The sequence below is a fragment of the Myxocyprinus asiaticus genome, chromosome 13, assembly GCF_019703515.2.
Source record: "Myxocyprinus asiaticus isolate MX2 ecotype Aquarium Trade chromosome 13, UBuf_Myxa_2, whole genome shotgun sequence".
NCBI lineage: Eukaryota > Metazoa > Chordata > Actinopteri > Cypriniformes > Catostomidae > Myxocyprinus > Myxocyprinus asiaticus.
Genome location: NC_059356.1, coordinates 8,860,324 through 8,887,141, shown reverse-complemented (window position 1 = coordinate 8,887,141; position 26,818 = coordinate 8,860,324). Strand labels below are relative to the sequence as shown.

General features: G+C 36.1%; 1 protein-coding gene across 1 annotated transcript; it reads right to left on the bottom strand.

Annotated features, from left to right (window-relative positions):
• Positions 1–215: 215 nt before the first annotated feature.
• LOC127450361 (5-hydroxytryptamine receptor 3A-like) lies at positions 216–24,953 on the bottom strand. The gene is made up of 9 exons (XM_051714430.1): positions 24,869–24,953; positions 23,386–23,546; positions 23,249–23,293; positions 22,064–22,173; positions 9,433–9,605; positions 9,168–9,328; positions 8,513–8,723; positions 7,865–7,996; positions 216–982 (listed from the first exon to the last, which is right to left on the bottom strand). Exons 1-9 carry the CDS (start codon positions 24,906–24,908, stop codon positions 732–734), a joined length of 1,284 nt encoding a protein of 427 aa, XP_051570390.1. The 5' UTR covers positions 24,909–24,953; the 3' UTR covers positions 216–731.
• Between the last annotated feature and the right edge of the window lie 1,865 nt (positions 24,954–26,818).

Genomic DNA, 26,818 nt, shown 5'->3' with positions numbered 1-26,818 from the left:
TCAAAAAAAGTTCAGTTAATAAATTCAGTCACTTAACTTACTGCTCCACATTACTACATTTTTCACAGTATGTTTAAAATGTTAAATGTAGTGTTATGAATGGCTCAGATGATGTGGTAAATGCAGTGTTTATAACTGAACAAAAATAAAGGTGTTCACAAAACAAATAAAGCAATGCAGTGAATACAAACACTAAAGCAAACACCAGGGTTTTATACAAATGCAAATTACCCTCAGCAAGATACATGCAGAGTGCAAGGATAACAACATGAAACAGAACTAGAACAAAAATAAGAGACAAGAAAACAAAAATTCACTGGACAGATTTTATAAGAAAATCTAAAGAGGAAAACCTAATTGGACAATGTATATTCTATTATGGAGTATAATTTATTTGACATTTAAGCAATAAAGTATGAGAAGTCATGCGATATTGTGAATAGTTATGGCTGAAGCGAGCTGTTAGACATGATGGGGATGTGAACAGTTTTCACATCATCTTACACTATATCAGGCATTTTAGCATGGCTGGATAATATTGCTAATATTGACCAAATTGACAAAAAACGAAACTATCTGTTATATAATTCACAATATATTATTATAGTATAGAGTGTATTTTACATTTAATATTTATCGACTGTAATCATATTTTAGACTGTATGAGTATAATAATATTTATATTTTATAGTTTTATAGTGCTATCTCATGAATAAGGCTATACGAGGATTTCACTCTGGGAACCAGGCCTTGCAAAGCACTGTTATAAACACAACAACGGTGATTAAATAAAGAGAAAAGAAGGTAATGTCTATTATTCTTGCCACTCTGGTCCAGCTATGGGATGTCTTCTTGTCTTGGTTTTGATGAGTTGTAGCCTGAAACTCCATGAGGATCTGCTTGAGAATGATGAGGCTGCACGACTGCTCTTCATTCCTATCTGTAACTGATTCTGGAGTGCAATTTGTGCCCTTTACAACATCTGTGAGATGAAATATAAAGCCTGACATTAGATAATTCTATATTTTACTCTGGCCCACATAACTAGGGACCACGAGAGCCCCAGTATGGCTAAAAGGTGTAAAATTTGGCACAGTGATTGGGAAGTGTATGAACATTCCTGCTGCCAATTGTGGGGTCTCTCAAAACTTTCAATGCAACCAACAGTTCAAATGTTCAATTACATTTCTGCTTGTAACTTATAAACCACATATCCATATCCATATATATATATATATATACAATAATATGTAACATAAAATAATAATATTAAAAGCATTTTCTTCTGATTTTCCACTGATTTCAGATGCCATGTTCTATTAACCTGTGTTCTTGGATTAGAAATGTAAAGTTTTTGATAAAACATTATAAATATGAGACAGTGCTAGTATGTCTCAAAATTGCTTGATGTATAATATTCATGATATATATGATTTCTGAAGACTGCTTGCGTGTAACGCACAACTCAGTCTCATGACAAGTTGTAATAATAATAGATGGCGAAATCGTAAAACATTGTGTGAGTTTGCTCATATAAAAATGTACGACTTTTACTTCCATAGAAAAAAATTTTTATCGTGTTTTTTTTTTTTTTTTTTTAGTTTAACCCCTTACCAAACCTAAACATGATTTTAATAGGAAAATAACTGTGTACCATGGAAGAAAGAAAACATTGTGGTTTGGAATGAGATGATTATTAGACAATGTATGCATGCTGTTGCACAAATAGACATTATAAACAATCCCCATTTAGAAGATCTAGAAGTGGAGATGGGTTGGAGGAGACTTTCAGAGAAAAATCTCTCATAGCACACTGCAGTGAAACCAGCTTATCTGCTAAAATTAGGCATTTAAATGTTAGACAAAGAGAGAGACACAAGTTAATCGGCTACCCAATGACAAGTCAAAGGACCAATCAGCTTACACCATGTGAGCCGATTGGCTTAATATGTCACATGTGAGCAAACCAATTGGCTATAAGATTACAAGTCAAAGAAATTATGAGCTTGCCCCACATAGAGTTGCATGGCTGAACTTTGGTCATTTCAGTCATAACAACTCTCTGAAAGATTTAGCATGTTAATGTGGGTGTGACATATTGATAGGATATTGGTCTTGGCAGGCAAGACGTACTGCATCAAGCCTTTATGACATGCTGCTGCACAAATAGACATGACAAACAATCCCCCAACAAAGCAGGGAAGCTGCACAAAATGCAAAACACAAACACAAAACCCAACCCCCCAGCTAAGCAGATCTATCGGCAAGACTTATGTTCTGCTGCTGCTCCAAAGAGCCATGTGCTCCGAGTGTATGCTATCTAGTTGAGCTTTGGCCAATGGCCAAACAGCATAATGCATATGAACTAAATTTCTATGTGTGCCTGGCCTGTTTGGCTGAATGTCTAAAATACCCATAATGTGTAACTGGTCCAGCAAGCCCAGAGCTTGTTTCACTGGTGACTTAAATTAGCTGTGTGTGGATTCATTTAATAGAATGACCTAAAATAGCAATGTGTACCAGTGCCAGATTTGGCTAAGGTTTATCTTGTTAAATACGCACTTCTATGTGTCATGGCTAAAAGCAGACTGTAGTAAGACTGGTCAGTAGGGCAAGGAGGAAGTGAGGTTCAAGTAAGTTCAACTCTTTATTCACACACAATTATGACTCATAGGTAGCTTTCTTCAAACACACTAACGCGCCGCACTGCTGTGCATCACTCTCTCTCTCCCTGGGCTCTGGCGTGGGCTCCTCTTATCGCTCTTCCTGGACTACTGAGACAAGAAACAGCTATTAGACCTAATTGTCACCCAGGGATGAATCCTTATCACTTCCCCTCTCTCTGGACGGGCACTCAACCACGCCCTCGCCACACAGACCTTATTGTGCAAGCTGTCAGTAGAAAAGCCCAAGCAAACCAACTGAGCAAACAGCATTTTCAGACAAAAAACTCTTGCAGTGCAATGCAGTGAAACCGGCTTATCTTCTAAACTAAGCAATTTAAATGTTAGACAAAGAGAGAGACACAAGCTTATTGGCTATCTGTCATTTGCTTGCAAGTCATTGTCTTATAAGTCAAAGGACCAATCATTTTACACCATGCAAGCCGATTAGCATAGCATGTCACATGTGAGCAAGCTAGATGGTTAATAGATAAGTCAAAGAACCTATCAGCTTGCGCCACATAGAGTTGCATGGCTGAACTTTGGTCATTTGTTCACAGACATTTCCATTCTTAAAATACATTTTGGATAGGAAGCTAGCTAAAATTTGATGCATGTATCTATTTTAAATTCTGTTTGTTGATTGGTTGGCCTCTATGGGAATACAATTTTTACCTTTTCATACAAGCCAAATCGTACAATGTCTTACAATTTTGCCATCTCATACAAACTATTACAAATTGTCATGAGACTATGTTGGTAATGTATCAACCACTTTCCCAAAAAAGAAATGATACAATATGCACATTTACACATGGTGTATTTACAGTACATGAAACTTGCTTTGCATCATTACCATAATGTCCTGAGGGTACAGGAGTAAAGTAACAGCCATCTACAGGTCAAAAGGTCACAAAACATGCCCATAAACCATGCTTTGTCTCTCCATATATTCCTAGGGGCTTCCAGAATACTATGATTACAAGTTTTTCAAGATCCACCACATGCCTTGCAACAATATTTTCAGTGTTGGGTGTTATCTGATTAATTAGTTACTGTAATCTAATTACTCCCCCATACCTCCACCACCAAAGAAGTAGTGTAATGCATTGCATTTTAAATTCTAGTTATAAGATAACAGGCACTGATTTTCAGTTACATAAACACAGTGTGTGAATATTGCATGTGGCTTTCGCAAGACTTTAGATAACCTAGCGGTTGCCTTCTAGAGATGACCGTTTCACCACTGTTCAAACGCTCCTCAAAACGCATATTTCAAATGGGAAAAATGTTTTCCAAGTTAATAGACTAAATATTAAATGAAACAAATGAGAATAAAATACAAAGTAATCCATTCTGATTACCTGTTTAATTAACTGCATTCTATGTAATGATTTAAATTTAAATTGCAACTGTAGTGGAATACAGTTAAGCTTGTCTTATACTATGGAAGAAGTCAAACTTTTTTCTCCTGAACGAACTAAAGCACCCTAGGTGAACAAAGCCGGTGTTTATACTATGCAAGGCATCGTTTTAAAATTAGTTAGTTTAGGGTGTTGTCATGGTGTTTAACGTACTGTTCCAACCACAAGTAAAGCCAATAATGCAGGTTTTTCTCTCTGTGGACAGCCGCTTTTGCGCTGTGCCGCTTCTTTGTCGATTCCACTTTTAAAGAATCCAATCTCTCTTTACTCATTTGTCGTGAGTCTTTGTAGAGTCTGTGTTGCCAATCATGTAAAAAGTATACTTCTGCACAATCTCTGAGAGACCGGCTTCAAAGTTATCCATTTTAACGACAGTAACCTAGGTAACAACTCCTCAGCTGGTACGTGCGATTGTAAATAAAGTGTCACGTCCAAACCACTCCCACAAATAGTTTTAACCAATCATAAATGCTCTTCGACCAGCCGAGTTCTTCAAGGTCAAGAATTTCAGAGATGTGCGCGAACAGGAGAAATCTCACCAAATGAACATCTTGGCAGAACAAAAACATCACTGCACTTTGTCATCATTTGTAGGCGAAAGAAGAGAAGCTTGTTCACCCAGTAAGAATAAATTAGCCTTTAGGGTACAACGGGGCTAAAGGCACTCCTTAAGGAAATGTAGCTTTTTTTCTGGTCACAAAATTTATTAAGATCGAAAAAATGCATTTATTTGTATTGTAAACTGATGGAACAACATAATTTGTGTGAAAATAAATAATAACGGAAAGTGGGCCTGGGTAGCTCAGTGGTAAAAGACACTGCCTACCACCCCTGGAGTTTGCTAGTTCACTAGTTCGAATCCCAGGGCGTGCTGAGTGACTCCAGCCAGGTCTCCTAAGCAACCAAATTGGCCCGGTTGCTAGGGAGGGTAGAGTCACATGGGGTAACCTCCTCGTGGTCGCTATAATGTGGGTCGTTCTCAGTGGGGCGCGTGGTGAGTTGAGCGTGGTTGCCACGGTGGATGGCGTGAAGCCTCCACACGTGCTATGTCTCCGTGGCAACGCGCTCAACAAGCTACGTGATAATATGTGTGGGTTGGCGGTCTCAGACACGGAGGTAGCTGGGATTCGTCCTCCACCACCCGGATTGAGGCGAATCACTACGCGACCACGAGGACTTAAAAGCGCGTTGGGAATTGGGCATTCCAAATTGGGAGAAAAATAAAAATAATATATAATAACGGAAAGTGGTTTTGATTAAAATTCAGTTTTTATAAAAGGTGGTGAGGGAGCCTTTTACACCACACTTGGGGTAAAAGTTCCTTAGGGGGTTTAAAGTGATATCGTGTAGATGCAGGGACAATAGTTTTAGGGCACAATTTGTCAACTAATGCAAATAATTTTGAGACAGCAAGATGCTTTTTGAGTAACATATTAAGATAATACTTACTCAAAATTACCACTTCAGAAAAGGGTGCACCATTTTACTGTTAATTTCAAACACATTTGACATTTTATTACATCTCAAGTATTCTTTAAACAAATTAATCTTCATTATGATTAGATGAGTCAATTTTTCATAACAAATCTATTCGCCTCACTTTTAAAAAACAATGTGTTTAATAGGGGCCTTTAGCTCCTGCAACAGGGGGGCTTTTTACCCCAAATACTATCCTTTCACATATGGGACAGTTACTGAAATGTTTTTGATTTAATGACCTTAAAACTGAAAATGATAAATAAGTATTTTGTCTCAAAATAAATGTGATTATTACCAGGATATTCATTAGCTACATAAATTTGCAACATTTAAAAAAAAATAGATCAAATTGCCTCAGAATGAACCTTTAGACAATACACACAATGAACTCATGGATCAGGAAAATGTTGCAGTTCGTAGTGACAAACAGGTGTTTAGGACATTTCTGTGGTAGTTTTTGATGCTATTTAAATTTTGGGAGAAAATAAAATCAATGGAGCCTTTTACCCTGCAGAGCCTTTTGAACCGCGTTGTACCCTACTGATATTTTGTATTTTAAAAACGTAACGCTGTTACATGTATTCCGTTACTCCCCAATTCCACATGTGAAAATTCGTTGAGCTAAAAAAAGTGAAAAGTGTTTTAGAATGTAACTTAACTTTTTAGATGAAGTAATCAGTAAAGTAATCTGATTTCAACTTTATAAAAGTAATTTGTAATTTGTTGTGGATTACTTTTTTGATCAACTTACCCAACACTCAATCATTCATGAAACAGGAGCAGAATTCATTTTTGTATAAATCGTTCGTAAAGCTGGTCTGATGTAAATTTTTGGATTCATGAAAGTTTTCATATTTTCGGTACAAACAGAATGTACACCTGCTCCCGACCATGTGTAAATCGTGTGTAAGACATCCGAACGTGTTGTGCTCTTTCAGACAAACTGCCATGACTACATTTTGATAGAAGTAAAATTAAACAAGTAATGAAAAAATTAACTTATAATTAAATGAGTGAAATTAACCTTTAAAAAAAGAAAAGAAAAAAATGCTTTTATTTAGAAATGTTTCTTTGCTGCTTGCATTTATTTTTTCAAAGTATATTTTTTTCCCGAACTCTGCTTATCATTTTTCCAGCAGAAGATCTTGACATGTTGTGAAAGGTTCATGGAGAGGCACAGTTTGCGTTTGATTTTCTCAATAAATAAATAAATAAATAAATAATGCCCTCTAACATGACTGGTTGGACTATGTTTTATTTGAGCTTTATAATTTGGGTTTCATAATTTAGTATAGGCATGGGTAAATCACGTTCAGTTGATAACGTATGGTCAATGGTAATGCTGTTAAACCCATAAATGAACACATCGTGGGCAGGTGCGTACACAAAACAACGTGGGGACAAAAAAAGAAAAAGCCTGCACAATGCCATATAGCTTGCATATCTGTAATATCTTACAGTGTTTTGGTCAAAGACCTTCTTTAGACATTCTATCAGTTTCTTAAAATATGTTTCCTGTTGCAATGGAAGTATATCACTGTACATTCTTGGATTTACTCAAGAAGTTTCACCAATGCTGGCGATGCGCTCAACTGAACCAGAGAAAGTTAATGGTGGTGGACATCCAAACTGAACATGTTTTACACTAAAGCTTCATGTCAAACCATTTTTATTGACCTCTTGGACTGAAAAGAACCTCTGATAACAGCAAAAGCATGAAATGTGACTAAGTTCCTCTCTTATTTTTTAGAATAAACATGCAAGTGTTTACTAAATCACATCGTAAAATATTGAAGCACTCATTTAAAAAAGAAACTTTTATTACTTTTCGCATAGATGTTAAATGCTTCCTATTCTCCTGTACTAGCAAGTCTGAAGCCTTACCAATATGATGTTTTCATGGGCATGGATTATGATAATTGTGAATGAACATGCACACGCACTCTATTTTCGAACGTTTGAAATTCACAAACATACACGTTTTACTAACAAATCTGGGGAATACGAAGTGTTCGTGAATCCGGCAGAAAGTTTTCGGGAAGCTCCATTTTATGCGTAAATTACTCATTTTCATATATTTAGGACATTTTCATAAATGAGGCCTATTGTCTGTGTACTTGTCAAACATGATAAATAATGGTAAATCTAATCCGTCTTTGAACCAACCATCCTAAAATTGCCACGAGGTAATTTTCCCATTTTTCTGCAACTCTCCTTGGCAACACAAATGACGCAGATATTTTTAAACAAAAATACAATAAAATGCTCCTTGTAGTCAGATTCTGAGTAAATGCTTACCATTAACAGCAGCTGTGGTTTGCACTGGTGCAACTGATCTGGCCTCCTCTCCTTTAGACATCAGATAATTCACAAAGATGGTCTCCAGGATACTGATGCCAATGAGAGTGAAAATCACACTGCAGTAAGTCCCTGTGAAAACATCATGCTGTGTGACTACAGAAGTTTTCCTCGGCTACAAACACTGACTTTGTATTCCACTTTGTAAAAGTTTCTTTTACTAATGTTTATGGCAGTTTGACAAAGATGAGAAGAGAAAAGAGAGTGGATCTACTGTGGGTGGCAAGTTACAGTAATGAGTTTTGGTGCTGTGTATAAATCCATTATATTTACACTTATATTGACCTCGTTAAACTCGATAATTAAATGGTGCTGTGGTAAATACCCTCTATGGTGGTCCCCCAATGTCTAAGGTGCTCACGGCCCTGAAATCTGACTTTGCTGGCAAAAATGGCACCGCTTTCAGAGAACAACGGTACTGTAGTTCATCATTCCAAAACGTACAATTTACTTTTTTTTAAGAGTATTCTACGTTTCATGCATATTTCCTATGATGTATTATGAGCATGTCAGTTTTGAAGTTATTGAATAAGGATAGCTTTCTTAACAATGTAGACAACATGAGAAATGATTGTCTGTTGGACTCACCAATCAATGGGATATCTTTGGCAGTAGAGGGCAGCATGTCATTAAGAATCAGCAGCAACACAGAAATAGACAGGAGTAAAGTGACTTTAAAGCTTAGCTTCTCTCCTCCTCCTCCATCCATGAAAAAGGAGGCTACATCCAGCACAAGGAAGTAAAACACGGGTACTATAAAGTTGATGATGTACAGTAGAGGTCTCCTCTTCATTGTGATCTGCGAATAAGCACAGAAACTATCTGAACAATACAGCAATGAAAACAAATCACCTAATATGTTTGTAAGATACCTGTACATTTTCTGAATGCTTTATCAGAACACTATTTTTTCAGTCTATTAATAAATGGGTAGTTGACATCTAACCCTAGGTTATAATTTACATACACAGTGGAGTCCTCCTCCACCCAAAATAAACGAACCATCGCATTATGCTAAGATTAACCCCTAACTCCCTTAACCTAATCATAAAGTCTAACCCCTTACCCAAACCCTAAACTTGACTGGGCTTTATTGTTATGTTATTGTTTTATTTTATTTTTATTGTTTTTATGCTTTCTTTTCATAAATGTTTATGGAATTTATGGGAGCATTTTATGTATGAAAGGTGTTATACAAACAACATTATTATTATTACAGTATTATTATTATTAGTAGTAGTACCTTGTATGTCAGCTGATCCTGTGTAATCTGAATAGCAGATGTATTGGCTTTAGACATGTTTATACTGAGCAGCTCCCACTCTCCCTGAGTCTGAAAGGCCTTCTGTGAGTTGAGCGTCAAGAACGATGCATCAGAGTATGGGCTGATTTTAAGCTCCTCAACTGAGAGAAAATGTGAATATTATACTAACAGACATTAGAATGATGTTAATGTCAGTTCAGAAGGTGAACAATGTTCAGAAGGTTAGCATTCATGTACTCAATACCTGAATGCATTGCAGACTGAAGCGTTAAAGTGCAGCTTTGGATGTCGAAGGGAAACAGGTGCAAGTCCATCTTACAGGCAGTGGTCAGAGCTAACGTGTCAGATGTGACTACAAATCCTCGATTGTGCAACTGCACATATGGACCCTCCAGTGTTGCATACTCTGTCTCAATACTATATAGACAAGACATAATGTGAAGCAATAATGACCGGAGACAACATTACAATCAAAGCAATCCGTGCAGTCTGAAATTCAGCCATATTTTACAAAGTTTGTTTAAATGAGTCATGCATTTTTTCCCCATCATTTTTTCTCCTGAGGTCCACTTATAATGTTACATTTTTATTCTACTATAAAATGCCTCAGGTTTCTGATGTCAGAAAGATGAAGGAAGTTAAGAATGTATTGAGGCGAATTTATTTTACTTATTGTATTAAATTTATTTACTTATTGCAAGGGAATACAAACTATTGCGAAGGAACTCAAACAACTGCACGTCAGGGTTGTGCACCATTCAGAGTTGAATGCAGAATGCCAATTCAATTCCAATTCAATTCCTGAATTTGGATAGAATTTGAATTGAGGTTGCAAAAAGGAATCCTAAATTGCAATTCGAATGTGAATTTAAGGAAGTAGAAATAAAATGGAATGAAATTCAAAGAAATTCATTTAACTGTTTTTAGATTTAGTTTTTAAAAATACATTTGATTTTTCAGTATAACATGAAACATGCTATCATATTATCATATAATGATAACAAATGGGGTAATTCCTGAAACATTACACTATAAAAATGTTTTTATATCAAGTAAACAATAATAGGAACACATAGCAGGGAGTTGGATCAATGCATTTATTTGAGTTCAGATTGGTCAACAAAAACTTTTTATGTGGTTCAGTCACAATTTGTTGATTGTTACTCTTGTCATGTTTAACGTACCAGATGTCAAGTTCTGTGCATGCCATTTTATAATATGTTTTTTATTTCTCATAAGTGTTCATAAAGATTTGATATTATTGTTTTAAGACAGCAAGTACGTCACTTGCCATGAAATGCATGTTTATTGAAATTTACATTAGATGCACAGAATTTGGAGTTTTAAACCATGTAAATAAATGAAGCAATTTTCAAAGGACTAAGTTGACAGTGTTTAATAAATCTGCTTAAAGTTACTTAACTCAAATATGTATTTGTTAAATATATAAAATGAATATGTTATATGTACAGCTAATTTGTAAAAGTCATGGCAGGTTGACATTTTAAGTTCAGTTTAGTTAAAATCAATGCAAGTTCTACAAACAACACTTTTTACACTATAAATAATAAATATAATAAAGAAATAAAGTTTAAAATACCACCTATAGACATTTGTATTGCTTTTATTTCACTATATTTAATACATTTTCATTTTATGGACGGTGGTGGAAAAACACTTAATTTCCAGTTGTGCTAATTTGCGCAATATATTAAACAATTAATAGATTCATTGAATGTATTTTTATGAAGTTATCTGAAAACAATGTTAATGAATTTATTTTTTAGAGAGAAATTGCATGTCTATAAGTTAAAAAAAAAAAATAGGAAATAAATAGGCATACTTAGTCAAAAAGTATAATGTAATTATACACAAATCACAAAATATCATGAACTAATTAAATTGTGTAGTCTGACTGTGTTGAATTTCTTTGAATTGCAATTCAGTAAATTCCACTTCCTATCTTTCCAATTCCAATTCCAATTCAACTTCCTGTGGGGCGTGGCCAATTCAGTTCAAATTCCAACTCATGAATTGAAAGGGTGTTAATTCTGAAATTCTGAATTTTGCACAACCTTGTTGCACAAGTCAAAAACACAAATCTTATTGCGAGGGAATGCAAACTATTGCGGGGTAATGCAAAACTTATTGCAATGAATGCAAACTATTGCAAGGGAATGCAAAACATATTGGGAGGGAATGCAAAACTTATTGGGAGGGAATGAAAACTTATTGGGAGGGAATGAAAACTTATTGGGAGGTTATGCAAAACTTATTGTGAGGGAATGAAAACTTATTGCGAGGTAATGCAAACTATTGTGTGGGAATGCAAAACGTATTGCAAGGAATGCAAACTATTGCAAGGGAATGCAAAACGTATTGGGAGGGAATGCAAAACTTATTTCGGGGGAATGAAAACTTATTGTGAGGGAATGCAAAACTTATTGGGAGGGAATGCAAAACTTATTGCGAGGGAATGAAAACTTATTGCGAGGTAATGCAAACTATTGTGAGGGAATGCAAAACGTTTTGCAAGGAATGCAAACTATTGCAAGGGAATGCAAAACTTATTGCAACGAATGCAAACTATTGCAAGGGAATGCAAAACGTATTGGGAGGGAATGCAAAACTTATTGGGAGGGAATGCAAAACTTATTGTGAGGGAATGAAAACTTATTGCGAGGTAATGCAAACTATTGCAAGGGAATGCAAAACGTATTGCAAGGAATGCAAACTATTGCAAGGGAATGCAAAACGTATTGGGAGGGAATGCAAAACTTATTTCGGGGGAATGAAAACTTATTGTGAGGGAATGCAAAACTTATTGGGAGGGAATGCAAAACTTATTGCGAGGGAATGAAAACTTATTGTGAGGTAATGCAAACTATTGTGAGGGAATGCAAAACGTATTGCAAGGAATGCAAACTATTGCAAGGGAATGCAAAACTTATTGCAACGAATGCAAACTATTGCAAGGGAATGCAAAACGTATTGGGAGGGAATGCAAAACTTATTGGGAGGGAATGCAAAACTTATTGTGAGGGAATGAAAACTTATTGCGAGGTAATGCAAACTATTGTGTGGGAATGCAAACCGTATTGCAAGGAATGCAAACTATTGCAAGGGAATGCAAAACGTATTGGGAGGGAATGCAAAACTTATTTCGGGGGAATGAAAACTTATTGTGAGGGAATGCAAAACTTATTGGGAGGGAATGCAAAACTTATTGCGAGGGAATGAAAACTTATTGCGAGGTAATGCAAACTATTGTGAGGGAATGCAAAACGTATTGCAAGGAATGCAAACTATTGCAAAGGAATGCAAAACTTATTGCAAGGAATGCAAACTATTGCAAGGGAATGCAAAACGTATTGGGAGGGAATGTAAAACTTATTTCGAGGGAATGCAAAACTTATTGGGAGGGAATGCAAAACCTATTGCGAGGGAATGAAAACTTATTGCGAGGTAATGCAAACTATTGTGAGGGAACGCAAAACTTTGCGAGGTAATGCAAACTATTGCGGGGGAATGCAAAACTTATTGCAAGGGAATGCAAAACTAATTGCGAGGAACTGCAAACTATTGCGAGGGAATGCAAACTTATTGCGAGGGAATGCAAAACTTATTGCGAGGGAATGCAAACTATTGCAAAGGAATGCAAAACTTATTGTGAGGGAATGCAAACTTATTGTGAGGGAATGCAAACTATTGCAAGGGAATGCAAAACTTATTGCAAGGGAATGCAAACTTATTGCGAGGGAATGCAAACTATTGCAAGGGAATGCAAAACTTATTGTGAGGGAATGCAAACTATTGCAAGGGAATGCAAAACTAATTGCGAGGGAATGCAAACTTATTGCAAAGGAATGCAAAACTTATTGCAAGGGAATGCAAAACTTATTGCAAGGGAATGCAAAACTTCTTGCAAGGGAATGCAAACTTATTGCGAGGGAATGCAAAACTTATTACGAGGGAATGCAAACTATTGCAAGGGAATGTAAAACTTATTGCAAGGGAATGCAAACTATTGCAAGGGAATGTAAAACTTATTGCAAGGGAAATGCAAAACTTATTGCAAGGGAATGCAAAACTAATTGCGAGGAACTGCAAACTATTGCGAGGGAATACAAAACTTACTGCAGGGGAACGCAGACTATTGCTAGGGAATGTAAATTTGTTGCAAGGGAATGCAAAACTTATTGCGAGGGAATGCAAAACTTATTGCAAGGGAATGCAAACTATTGCAAGGGAATGCAATACTTATTGCGAGGGAATGCAAAACTTATTGCGAGGGAATGCAAAACTTATTGCAATGGAATGCCAACTATTGCAAGGGAATGCAAAACTTATTGCAAGGGAAATGCAAAACTTATTGCAAGGGAATGCAAAACTAATTGCGAGGAACTGCAAACTATTGCGAGGGAATACAAAACTTACTGCAGGGGAACGCAGACTATTGCTAGGGAATGTAAATTTGTTGCAAGGGAATGCAAAACTTATTGCGAGGGAATGCAAAACTTATTGCAAGGGAATGCAAACTATTGCAAGGGAATGCAATACTTATTGCGAGGGAATGCAAAACTTATTGCGAGGGAATGCAAAACTTATTGCAATGGAATGCCAACTATTGCAAGGGAATGCAAAACTTATTGTGAGGGAATGCAAACTTATTGTGAGGGAATGCAAACTATTGCAAAGGAATGCAAAACTTATTGTGAGGGAATGCAAACTTATTGTGAGGGAATGCAAACTATTGCAAGGGAATGCAAAACTTATTACAAGGAATGCAAACTTATTGCGAGGGAATGCAAACTATTGCAAGGGAATGCAAAACTTATTGTGAGGGAATGCAAACTATTGCAAGGGAATGCAAAACTAATTGCGAGGGAATGCAAACTTATTGCAAAGGAATGCAAAACTTATTGCAAGGGAATGCAAAACTTATTGCAAGGGAATGCAAACTTATTGCGAGGGAATGCAAAACTTATTGCGAGGGAATGCAAACTATTGCAAGGGAATGTAAAACTTATTGCAAGGGAATGCAAACTATTGCAAGGGAATGTAAAACTTATTGCAAGGGAATGCAAGCTATTGCAAGGGAATGTAAAACTTATTGCAAGGGAATGCAAACTATTGCAAGGGAATGTAAAACTTATTGCGAGGGAATGTAAAACTTATTGCAAGGGAATGCAAACTATTGCAAGGGAATGTAAAACTTATTGCGAGGGAATGCAAAACTTATTGCAAGGGAATGCAAACTATTGCTAGGGAATGCAAAACTTATTGTGAGGGAATGGAAAACGTATTACAAGGGAACGCAAACTATTGCAAGGGAATGCAAAACTTATTGCAAGGGAATGCAAACTTATTGCAAGGGAATGCAAAACTTATTGCGAGGGAATGCAAACTTATTGCAAGGGAATGCAAAACTTATTGCGAGGGAATGCAAACTTATTGCGAGGGAATGCAAAACTTATTACAAGGGAATGCAAAACTTATTGCGAGGGAATGCAAACTTATTGCAAGGGAATGCAAAACTTATTGCGAGGGAATGCAAACTATTGCAAGGGAATGTAAAACTTATTGCAAGGGAATGCAAACTATTGCAAGGGAATGCAAAACTTCTTGCAAGGGAATGCAAACTTATTGCGAGGGAATGCAAAACTTATTACGAGGGAATGCAAACTATTGCAAGGGAATGTAAAACTTATTGCAAGGGAATGCAAACTATTGCAAGGGAATGTAAAACTTATTGCAAGGGAAATGCAAAACTTATTGCAAGGGAATGCAAAACTAATTGCGAGGAACTGCAAACTATTGCGAGGGAATACAAAACTTACTGCAGGGGAACGCAGACTATTGCTAGGGAATGTAAATTTGTTGCAAGGGAATGCAAAACTTATTGCGAGGGAATGCAAAACTTATTGCAAGGGAATGCAAACTATTGCAAGGGAATGCAATACTTATTGCGAGGGAATGCAAAACTTATTGCGAGGGAATGCAAAACTTATTGCAATGGAATGCCAACTATTGCAAGGGAATGCAAAACTTATTGCAAGGAAAATGCAAAACTTATTGCAAGGGAATGCAAAACTAATTGCGAGGAACTGCAAACTATTGCGAGGGAATACAAAACTTACTGCAGGGGAACGCAGACTATTGCTAGGGAATGTAAATTTGTTGCAAGGGAATGCAAAACTTATTGCGAGGGAATGCAAAACTTATTGCAAGGGAATGCAAACTATTGCAAGGGAATGCAATACTTATTGCGAGGGAATGCAAAACTTATTGCGAGGGAATGCAAACTATTGCAAGGGAATGCAAAACTTATTGCAAGGGAATGCAAACTTATTGCGAGGGAATGCAAACTATTGCAAGGGAATGCAAAACTTATTGTGAGGGAATGCAAACTATTGCAAGGGAATGCAAAACTAATTGCGAGGGAATGCAAACTTATTGCAAAGGAATGCAAAACTTATTGCAAGGGAATGCAAAACTTATTGCAAGGGAATGCAAAACTTCTTGCAAGGGAATGCAAACTTATTGCGAGGGAATGCAAAACTTATTACGAGGGAATGCAAACTATTGCAAGGGAATGTAAAACTTATTGCAAGGGAATGCAAACTATTGCAAGGGAATGTAAAACTTATTGCAAGGGAAATGCAAAACTTATTGCAAGGGAATGCAAAACTAATTGCGTGGAACTGCAAACTATTGCGAGGGAATACAAAACTTACTGCAGGGGAACGCAGACTATTGCTAGGGAATGTAAATTTGTTGCAAGGGAATGCAAAACTTATTGCGAGGGAATGCAAAACTTATTGCAAGGGAATGCAAACTATTGCAAGGGAATGCAATACTTATTGCGAGGGAATGCAAAACTTATTGCGAGGGAATGCAAAACTTATTGCAATGGAATGCCAACTATTGCAAGGGAATGCAAAACTTATTGCAAGGGAAATGCAAAACTTATTGCAAGGGAATGCAAAACTAATTGCGAGGAACTGCAAACTATTGCGAGGGAATACAAAACTTACTGCAGGGGAACGCAGACTATTGCTAGGGAATGTAAATTTGTTGCAAGGGAATGCAAAACTTATTGCGAGGGAATGCAAAACTTATTGCAAGGGAATGCAAACTATTGCAAGGGAATGCAATACTTATTGCGAGGGAATGCAAAACTTATTGCGAGGGAATGCAAAACTTATTGCAATGGAATGCCAACTATTGCAAGGGAATGCAAAACTTATTGTGAGGGAATGCAAACTTATTGTGAGGGAATGCAAACTATTGCAAAGGAATGCAAAACTTATTGTGAGGGAATGCAAACTTATTGTGAGGGAATGCAAACTATTGCAAGGGAATGCAAAACTTATTACAAGGAATGCAAACTTATTGCGAGGGAATGCAAACTATTGCAAGGGAATGCAAAACTTATTGTGAGGGAATGCAAACTATTGCAAGGGAATGCAAAACTAATTGCGAGGGAATGCAAACTTATTGCAAAGGAATGCAAAACTTATTGCAAGGGAATGCAAAACTTATTGCAAGGGAATGCAAACTTATTGCGAGGGAATGCAAAACTTATTGCGAGGGAATGCAAACTATTGCAAGGGAATGTAAAACTTATTGCAAGGGAATGCAAACTATTGCAAGGGAATGTAAAACTTATTGCAAGGGAATGCAAGCTATTGCAAGGGAATGTAAAACTTATTGCAAGGGAATGCAAACTATTGCAAGGGAATGTAAAACTTATTGCGAGGGAATGTAAAACTTATTGCAAGGGAATGCAAACTATTGCAAGGGAATGTAAAACTTATTGCGAGGGAATGCAAAACTTATTGCAAGGGAATGCAAACTATTGCTAGGGAATGCAAAACTTATTGCGAGGGAATGGAAAACGTATTACAAGGGAACGCAAACTATTGCAAGGGAATGCAAAACTTATTGCAAGGGAATGCAAACTTATTGCGAGGGAATGCAAACTTATTGCAAGGGAATGCAAAACTTATTGCGAGGGAATGCAAACTTATTGCGAGGGAATGCAAAACTTATTACAAGGGAATGCAAAACTTATTGCAAGGGAATGCAAACTTATTGCAAGGGAATGCAAAACTTATTGTGAGGGAATGCAAACTATTGCAAGGGAATGTAAAACTTATTGCAAGGGAATGCAAACTATTGCAAGGGAATGCAAAACTTCTTGCAAGGGAATGCAAACTTATTGCGAGGGAATGCAAAACTTATTACGAGGGAATGCAAACTATTGCAAGGGAATGTAAAACTTATTGCAATGGAATGCAAACTATTGCAAGGGAATGTAAAACTTATTGCAAGGGAAATGCAAAACTTATTGCAAGGGAATGCAAAACTAATTGCGAGGAACTGCAAACTATTGCGAGGGAATACAAAACTTACTGCAGGGGAACGCAGACTATTGCTAGGGAATGTAAATTTGTTGCAAGGGAATGCAAAACTTATTGCGAGGGAATGCAAAACTTATTGCAAGGGAATGCAAACTATTGCAAGGGAATGCAATACTTATTGCGAGGGAATGCAAAACTTATTGCGAGGGAATGCAAAACTTATTGCAATGGAATGCCAACTATTGCAAGGGAATGCAAAACTTATTGCAAGGGAAATGCAAAACTTATTGCAAGGGAATGCAAAACTAATTGCGAGGAACTGCAAACTATTGCGAGGGAATACAAAACTTACTGCAGGGGAACGCAGACTATTGCTAGGGAATGTAAATTTGTTGCAAGGGAATGCAAAACTTATTGCGAGGGAATGCAAAACTTATTGCAAGGGAATGCAAACTATTGCAAGGGAATGCAATACTTATTGCGAGGGAATGCAAAACTTATTGCGAGGGAATGCAAAACTTATTGCAATGGAATGCCAACTATTGCAAGGGAATGCAAAACTTATTGTGAGGGAATGCAAACTTATTGTGAGGGAATGCAAACTATTGCAAAGGAATGCAAAACTTATTGTGAGGGAATGCAAACTTATTGTGAGGGAATGCAAACTATTGCAAGGGAATGCAAAACTTATTACAAGGAATGCAAACTTATTGCGAGGGAATGCAAACTATTGCAAGGGAATGCAAAACTTATTGTGAGGGAATGCAAACTATTGCAAGGGAATGCAAAACTAATTGCGAGGGAATGCAAACTTATTGCAAAGGAATGCAAAACTTATTGCAAGGGAATGCAAAACTTATTGCAAGGGAATGCAAACTTATTGCGAGGGAATGCAAAACTTATTGCGAGGGAATGCAAACTATTGCAAGGGAATGTAAAACTTATTGCAAGGGAATGCAAACTATTGCAAGGGAATGTAAAACTTATTGCAAGGGAATGCAAGCTATTGCAAGGGAATGTAAAACTTATTGCAAGGGAATGCAAACTATTGCAAGGGAATGTAAAACTTATTGCGAGGGAATGTAAAACTTATTGCAAGGGAATGCAAACTATTGCAAGGAAATGTAAAACTTATTGCGAGGGAATGCAAAACTTATTGCAAGGGAATGCAAACTATTGCTAGGGAATGCAAAACTTATTGCGAGGGAATGGAAAACGTATTACAAGGGAACGCAAACTATTGCAAGGGAATGCAAAACTTATTGCAAGGGAATGCAAACTTATTGCAAGGGAATGCAAAACTTATTGCCAGGGAATGCAAACTTATTGCAAGGGAATGCAAAACTTATTGCGAGGGAATGCAAACTTATTGCGAGGGAATGCAAAACTTATTACAAGGGAATGCAAAACTTATTGCAAGGGAATGCAAACTTATTGCAAGGGAATGCAAAACTTATTGCGAGGGAATGCAAACTATTGCAAGGGAATGTAAAACTTATTGCAAGGGAATGCAAACTATTGCAAGGGAATGCAAAACTTATTGCAAGGGAATGCAAGCTATTGCAAGGGAATGTAAAACTTATTGCAAGGGAATGCAAACTATTGCAAGGGAATGTAAAACTTATTGCGAGGGAATGTAAAACTTATTGCAAGGGAATGCAAACTATTGCAAGGGAATGTAAAATTTATTGCAAGGGAATGCAAGCTATTGCAAGGGAATGTAAAACTTATTGCAAGGGAATGCAAACTATTGCAAGGGAATGTAAAACTTATTGCGAGGGAATGTAAAACTTATTGCAAGGGAATGCAAACTATTGCAAGGGAATGTAAAACTTATTGCGAGGGAATGCAAAACTTATTGCAAGGGAATGCAAACTATTGCTAGGGAATGCAAAACTTATTGCGAGGGAATGGAAAACGTATTACAAGGGAACGCAAACTATTGCAAGGGAATGCAAAACTTATTGCAAGGGAATGCAAAACTTATTGCGAGGGAATGCAAACTTATTGCAAGGGAACGCAAAACTTATTGCGAGGGAATGCAAACTTATTGCGAGGGAATGCAAAACTTATTACAAGGGAATGCAAACTATTGCAAGGGAATGCAAACTATTGCAAGGGAATGTAAAACTTATTGCAAGGGAATGCAAACTATTGCAAGGGAATGTAAAACTTATTGCAAGGGAATGCAAGCTATTGCAAGGGAATGTAAAACTTATTGCAAGGGAATGCAAACTATTGCAAGGGAATGTAAAACTTATTGCGAGGGAATGTAAAACTTATTGCAAGGGAATGCAAACTATTGCAAGGGAATGTAAAACTTATTGCGAGGGAATGCAAAACTTATTGCAAGGGAATGCAAACTATTGCTAGGGAATGCAAAACTTATTGCGAGGGAATGGAAAACGTATTACAAGGGAACGCAAACTATTGCAAGGGAATGCAAAACTTATTGCAAGGGAATGCAAACTTATTGCAAGGGAATGCAAAACTTATTGCGAGGGAATGCAAACTTATTGCAAGGGAATGCAAAACTTATTGCGAGGGAATGCAAACTTATTGCGAGGGAATGCAAAACTTATTACAAGGGAATGCAAAACTTATTGCAAGGGAATGCAAACTTATTGCAAGGGAATGCAAAACTTATTGCGAGGGAATGCAAACTATTGCAAGGGAATGTAAAACTTATTGCAAGGGAATGCAAACTATTGCAAGGGAATGCAAAACTTATTGCAAGGGAATGCAAGCTATTGCAAGGGAATGTAAAACTTATTGCAAGGGAATGCAAACTATTGCAAGGGAATGTAAAACTTATTGCGAGGGAATGTAAAACTTATTGCAAGGGAATGCAAACTATTGCAAGGGAATGTAAAATTTATTGCAAGGGAATGCAAGCTATTGCAAGGGAATGTAAAACTTATTGCAAGGGAATGCAAACTATTGCAAGGGAATGTAAAACTTATTGCGAGGGAATGTAAAACTTATTGCAAGGGAATGCAAACTATTGCAAGGGAATGTAAAACTTATTGCGAGGGAATGCAAAACTTATTGCAAGGGAATGCAAACTATTGCTAGGGAATGCAAAACTTATTGCGAGGGAATGGAAAACGTATTACAAGGGAACGCAAACTATTGCAAGGGAATGCAAAACTTATTGCAAGGGAATGCAAAACTTATTGCGAGGGAATGCAAACTTATTGCAAGGGAACGCAAAACTTATTGCGAGGGAATGCAAACTTATTGCGAGGGAATGCAAAACTTATTACAAGGGAATGCAAACTATTGCAAGGGAATGCAAAACTTATTGCGAGGGAATGCAAACTTATTGCGAGGGAATGCAAACTTATTGCGAGGGAATGCAAAATGTATTGCGAGGGAATGCAAACTATTGCAAGGGAATGCAAAACTTATCGCGAGGGAATGCAAACTTATTGCAAGGGAATGCAAAACTTATTGCAAGGGAATGCAAACTATTGCTAGGGAATGTAAAACTTATTGCGAGGGAATGTAAAACTTATTGCGAGGGAATGTAAAACTTATTGCAAGGGAATGCAAACTATTGCTAGGGAATGTGAAACTTATTACAAGGGAATGCAAACTATTGCTAGGGAATGTAAAACTTATTGCGAGGGAATGTAAAATTTATTGCAAGGGAATGCAAACTATTGCTAGGGAATGTGAAACTTATTACAAGGGAATGCAAACTATTGCAAGTGAATGCAAAACTTATTGCAAGGGAATGCAAACTATTGCAAGGGAATGCAAAACTTACTGGGAGGGAATGTAAACTATTTTTGGGGAACGCAGAACTTATTGTGAAGGAAAACAAACATATTGCAAGGAATGCAAACTATTGCACGAGTCTAAAACACAAAACTTTTTGCGAGGGAATGCAAACTATTGCAAGGGAATGCAAAACTTATTGTGAAGGAAAACAAATATTGCACAAGTTGAAAACAAAAAATGTATTGCAAGGGAATGCAAACTATTGTGGGGGAATCCAAAACTTATTGTGAGGAAATGCAAACTATTGCGACAGAATGCAAAAATGATTGTGTGGGAATTCAAACTATTGCAAAGGAAAGCAAAACTTATTGAGAGGAAATGCAAACTATTGCAAGGGAAGGCAAACAACAGTATTGCGACGGAATGCAAACTATTGCAAAGGAACACAAATCTTATTGTGAGGGAATGCAAAATGAATTGCATGGGAATGAAAACTATTGCAAGGGAATGCAAAACTAATTGCAAGGAAATACATAACTTATTATGTGGAAACGCAAACTATTGCAAGGTAACGTTTAATGTATTTCATCCCCTGGCAGAGCTGCCGGTACACAAGAATAGCTGCCCCAACTGTGACATAATTTTACCCGCTCACTTTAAGCACTGAGTATACATTTTGATTTCTCATGATGTGACTATTAGAATATTACTACAAAAAGTTTTTAAGTATTTTATTATTATTATTATTTTATTTATTTTTTCAGACAGAATTTTTTTTCGGACCTTTCAATGATACCAATGTCCGGAGTCCAAATCATATCTTTTCGAATCGAACAGTAATAGATCCCACAAAAGTCTTCAGGGTCCCACAATGTGAACTCATTGATCCAACCCTGCAAAGTTTAAAGAGTCCACAGGTAAGTGCCACATGAAAAGACAGTATACAAATAATAATTGTATACTACAATACTGAATTAAGCTGAATTAAACAGTAATGCCCTACTTGCTTCACAGTACCCAATTGTGTAAGGTGTAGGGATGCTCATATTCGATTCTAACAAAATCAGAATATGAGAGCAGTGCAGAAACAGTGCTGAGTACATTACCTTAGAATTGCAATCCGATGCTGATTACAAATTACATAACTAAAATCTCTTGGATTATATTTTTTGGGTAATCTAATCTGATTATATATGGATTGATGCTTGGTTGATGCTTTGGCTTCTTTTGGAACTATTTTCGCAGGCAGAAAAGAAATGTAGGAACTAACTGTCTATTTTTTGTGTGGAAACGTAAGTTATTCAATATTATTTACATTGAAACAACTTTGGCTGACGTTATGTAAAGTTTAGGAACAAATGTTGTTAAGAAAATGTTAATGGAACATCCCAATGACATTATTAATATTCATTAAAAGTTCAGATGTTCTTAGTGCAACATTGTTCGTATGATTTCTTAAAAAAAAAAATTCTGAGAGTGAAAACTGATGAAGAAGTTGGAAAATTATGTTTTCAGGATATTTTTTACATTTTCATGAATGTTATGTTAACCTTTAAAAACGTTCTACTCGCATTTAGAAAACTGGAAATTTTTACATTCCCACAACCACAATGTAAAACCTGGAAAAAGTTTTAAGAATAACATTTGTTTGCTGGGCTGTGGAACAACATTCAGAACAACAACCTTTGCTTGTGTGATATTGCTTAAATATATCATAAAACATAGATATATGCATTATAGCATCATAACATTTAATTTAAATGAACATTTTCATATTATACAACATTTACTCATAGCACATAAATATTTCAAAATAGGACATACTGTATATACTTAACATTTATACCTGTTAATATCAGCCAACAGTACAGATGTTGGCCAATTCCAATCTCAAAGTGACAAATTCTGCAGCACTGCTGATCATGTATGAGATGGTTTTATGGAGTAAGAGGTTTTGAAAACACTTACGTGTACAATTGTGACCTGTGTTGAGAAGCTCTGCGCTTTTTCATTCTGTGGATAAAAAAAGAAGTGATGAGTGACATTACAACTGCTGACCTGAATGTGAGTGAATGGAGGTAAGTCATGCTGAGTTCATACAGTACCACTTCTGTGATGGATGTCACAAACAAATCCACAAAAACTTGGGTAGGGGTCCACCAGTTAATCACAGGCCGCAGGGACGTCATCTGTATGTCATCGTTGCCCAAGCCGAGATGTTCCACAAGACTTTTATAACTGCAGTTGCCAGCAGCAGACACCCAGCCTGCACATATAAGACTTCTTATTTCACAAATGTATTCATCATTCACAGTGAGCAATATTATTCTTTGGCTGAACTTAATTCAATTGTGGACAGTGATTTTACACATTGGAAATGGGTTTTCTTAACATAAAATTAACATGTAGGCTACTAAACTGAACTGAGTAAACACCAATAAAATTAGATTGTCAAAATAATTCAACTGAATCTCTTGAAGTTAAATACTAGCTAACAATAATGCATGTTAGATGTACATGTACCTTTATTTAATATACTGTATACATAATGTATAATGTTGGCAGGAAAAAGAGAAGACTGGTCACTGCGTTGTCATTTGTACAACATATAAAACAATTGAAATTTACATAGTCTCAAGCTAAGTACATGCTCTACTCTTCAAAATGGTAACCCTTAAAACTCCAATATAATAGAAACTACTCTAAATTCCAACATAACAGCACAGTAAACCCTAACAAGTCACCCCCTTTGTTCATAGTGCTCAAAGGCACATAAAATAATACTTAATTTCAACGTTTACTTTCACCATCTACTCCAGCATGCTGCGAACTTTGAATCCCCTGCCCAGTTTCAGCAACGACAAAAATTGTGTAGTCCCAACTCAAATAGATTAGGTAAACTTCTGTTTTACAAATTCAAATGGATTGAAATGCAATGAAATTATGTTTGAAAAATTGCATTTCAATGAAGAAAACAAATCTAATTTTGTGTATCAAATGATCATTTATGTCATAATTATGTTGTCCAGTGGGATCGTGTATAAATTAAACAGAACAATGAAAATTAAAGAGGCCCCAGAATTGACCCCTGTGGAACTCTTTACAATACATCATGTTTTCCCAATGTACAGTCACCTATCCAAACAACAAAATCCAGTACATTAAGCTGTACATTTATTTATTAATAATAAATAAATAAATCACAAGAGGCTGCACAGTTATTTTACCATGGGTAAGGGGTGTTCATCATATCGCTCTGGTTGCTTTTTTTTTTTAAATTTTTAATTATATTTATATTCTTTAAAATAAAAATATTCAAATAAACCTGAATTGCTCAATTTACAATTTTAAGATTATTTCTATTTCATTATATTATAGATGCTTACTTATAATTTCAGTTGATATCAGACATTTCTCCTTAAGAAAAAGTTTTTTACTCAATATAGGCCCAATTTACTCACTCACTCTTTGCTGAAGCAGAAACGTCCTGTAGTACTTTGAGTGTTTTAATCAGTTTCACGTGGTTTTAATTTTCTAAAATTATTTGTAAGCACAAAAACAGATGTTACAAGTGGAAAAGAGACTTACCAAATGAGGCTAAAGAAAACATCAGCCAGTGTAGATACATGACCAACAGTGAGAAACTCCCAAGTTTCAGTAAACATTTGCTGCAGGATTACGATTCACTCTTGAACAGATTACTGTCATTTGCTCATATTTATACACTGTGAGTGAAAACCATGCCCCACCTCCTCTTGTGCTCTTAGTTTTACAATATGAACAGCTGACATCATGCCTTTATGTCAAAAATGTAGAGGCAAAGTGCAAAAGAATGTCAATTTTTTTTTTTTAAAGTTTCTTCTTACTGCTTTGTGACTGTCATTGTAGATGATGTTTTATTTGTATAAATCAATGTGTTGTTTAGTTATTTATTTGGTTGCATTTAAAATCGCATGGGTTCCATATATTTACATATTTATGACTTTGAGAATCTTTTTAAAACTTTTAGAGACATCAAAAAATACACCTTTCTTCACTGATCTTTGACTAGAGATTTATTTCCAATAACATGATACCTTTAAGTCCCCTTATAGTTTATACTGTAAATATTTTAATAAACTGTAAATTTGTATCTGGCTGAAGAGAATTATACAATATACAGTATATATATATATATATATATATATATATATATATATACACACACACACACACACAGTATATTGTTTATTCCTTTATGAACAAAGCACATAGCATGCACAAACTGTGTTTCATCATAACCAATTAGACACCTGCCTAAACACTCAAAAGACAGTTCACGTTGTGGTTCCTTTAAAAGGAATCATTGTTAATCATTGTAAAGTGGTAGGTTTATTGACTCAGTATAGACTTCCAGAGGCATCAATGAAATATGGAGTCTGCTTATACAAAAATTAATGAGCCACAAATACAGTTATGGTGCGTGGCTACCATAATTCATACACCTGAGACTCACCTGTCCATGTAGCTAATATTTCAGGCTCATAGGAACAGACAACAAAAAGTTTGTCTGAACTAGTTTACTAAGGTGTTCCAAGGGGTTGCTAAGCGGGCAGGCCATTTTATTAAAGGAATATTCCAGGTTCAGTACAAGTAAAACTTAATCGACAGCATTTGTGGCATAATATTGATTACCAGAAAAAATAATTTTGACTTGTCAGTCCTTTTCTTTAAAAAGCAATAATCTGGGTTACAGGGAGACACTTACATGGAAGTGAATGGGGGCAAATCATAAACGTTTAAATACTCACTGTTTCAAAAGTATAGACACAAGACATAAACAATATGTGTGTTAATAAGAGTTTGATATTTAGTGATAAAATCGCTTACTACTCTTTTCTGTTTTAAGTAATATCCAATTTTACAACTTTATTGCCATGACGGCATAATACAGTGAACCCTTAAACAACCGGAAAAAAATGACAATTTAAACAGCTTTAAGTGCTTTTATAAAATTATAAGCTTCACATTTCTGTGTTTAAACCCTCCAAAAATTGGCCCCATTCACTTCCATTGCAAATGCTTCACTGTAAACTCGATTTTTGCTTTTCTTTTTTTTTTTTTTTTTTTAAAAGAAAAGGAGGGACAAGTCAAAATAATTTTTCGGGGCAATCAACATTATGTCACACATGCTTTTGATTTAGCTTAACTTGTATTGAACATGGAATATTTTAAAGGTTTTCTGAGTGATTGCTAGGCAATTGCTCGGTGACCGATAGATGGATGGACGGACTGACATACTGTACATATTCCCTATGCATGCTTTCACAGTCAGTTTATTGTGCCAGTGTGTATACATTTATGTGAGTATAAGGGTGACTCCTCTAGTTCCTGGTTGCTGTGACAAATAGCTTTTAATTACACTGACAGATTACTGTAATTTAATCACTTCATATATCACTGCTTACACAACTGATCTAAAAAACCAGACCTGGGGTATTAACTCAGTGTTGGTTTACGAAGGCATTTAAGCCCGCACAAAGACCAGGGATGCGGTGT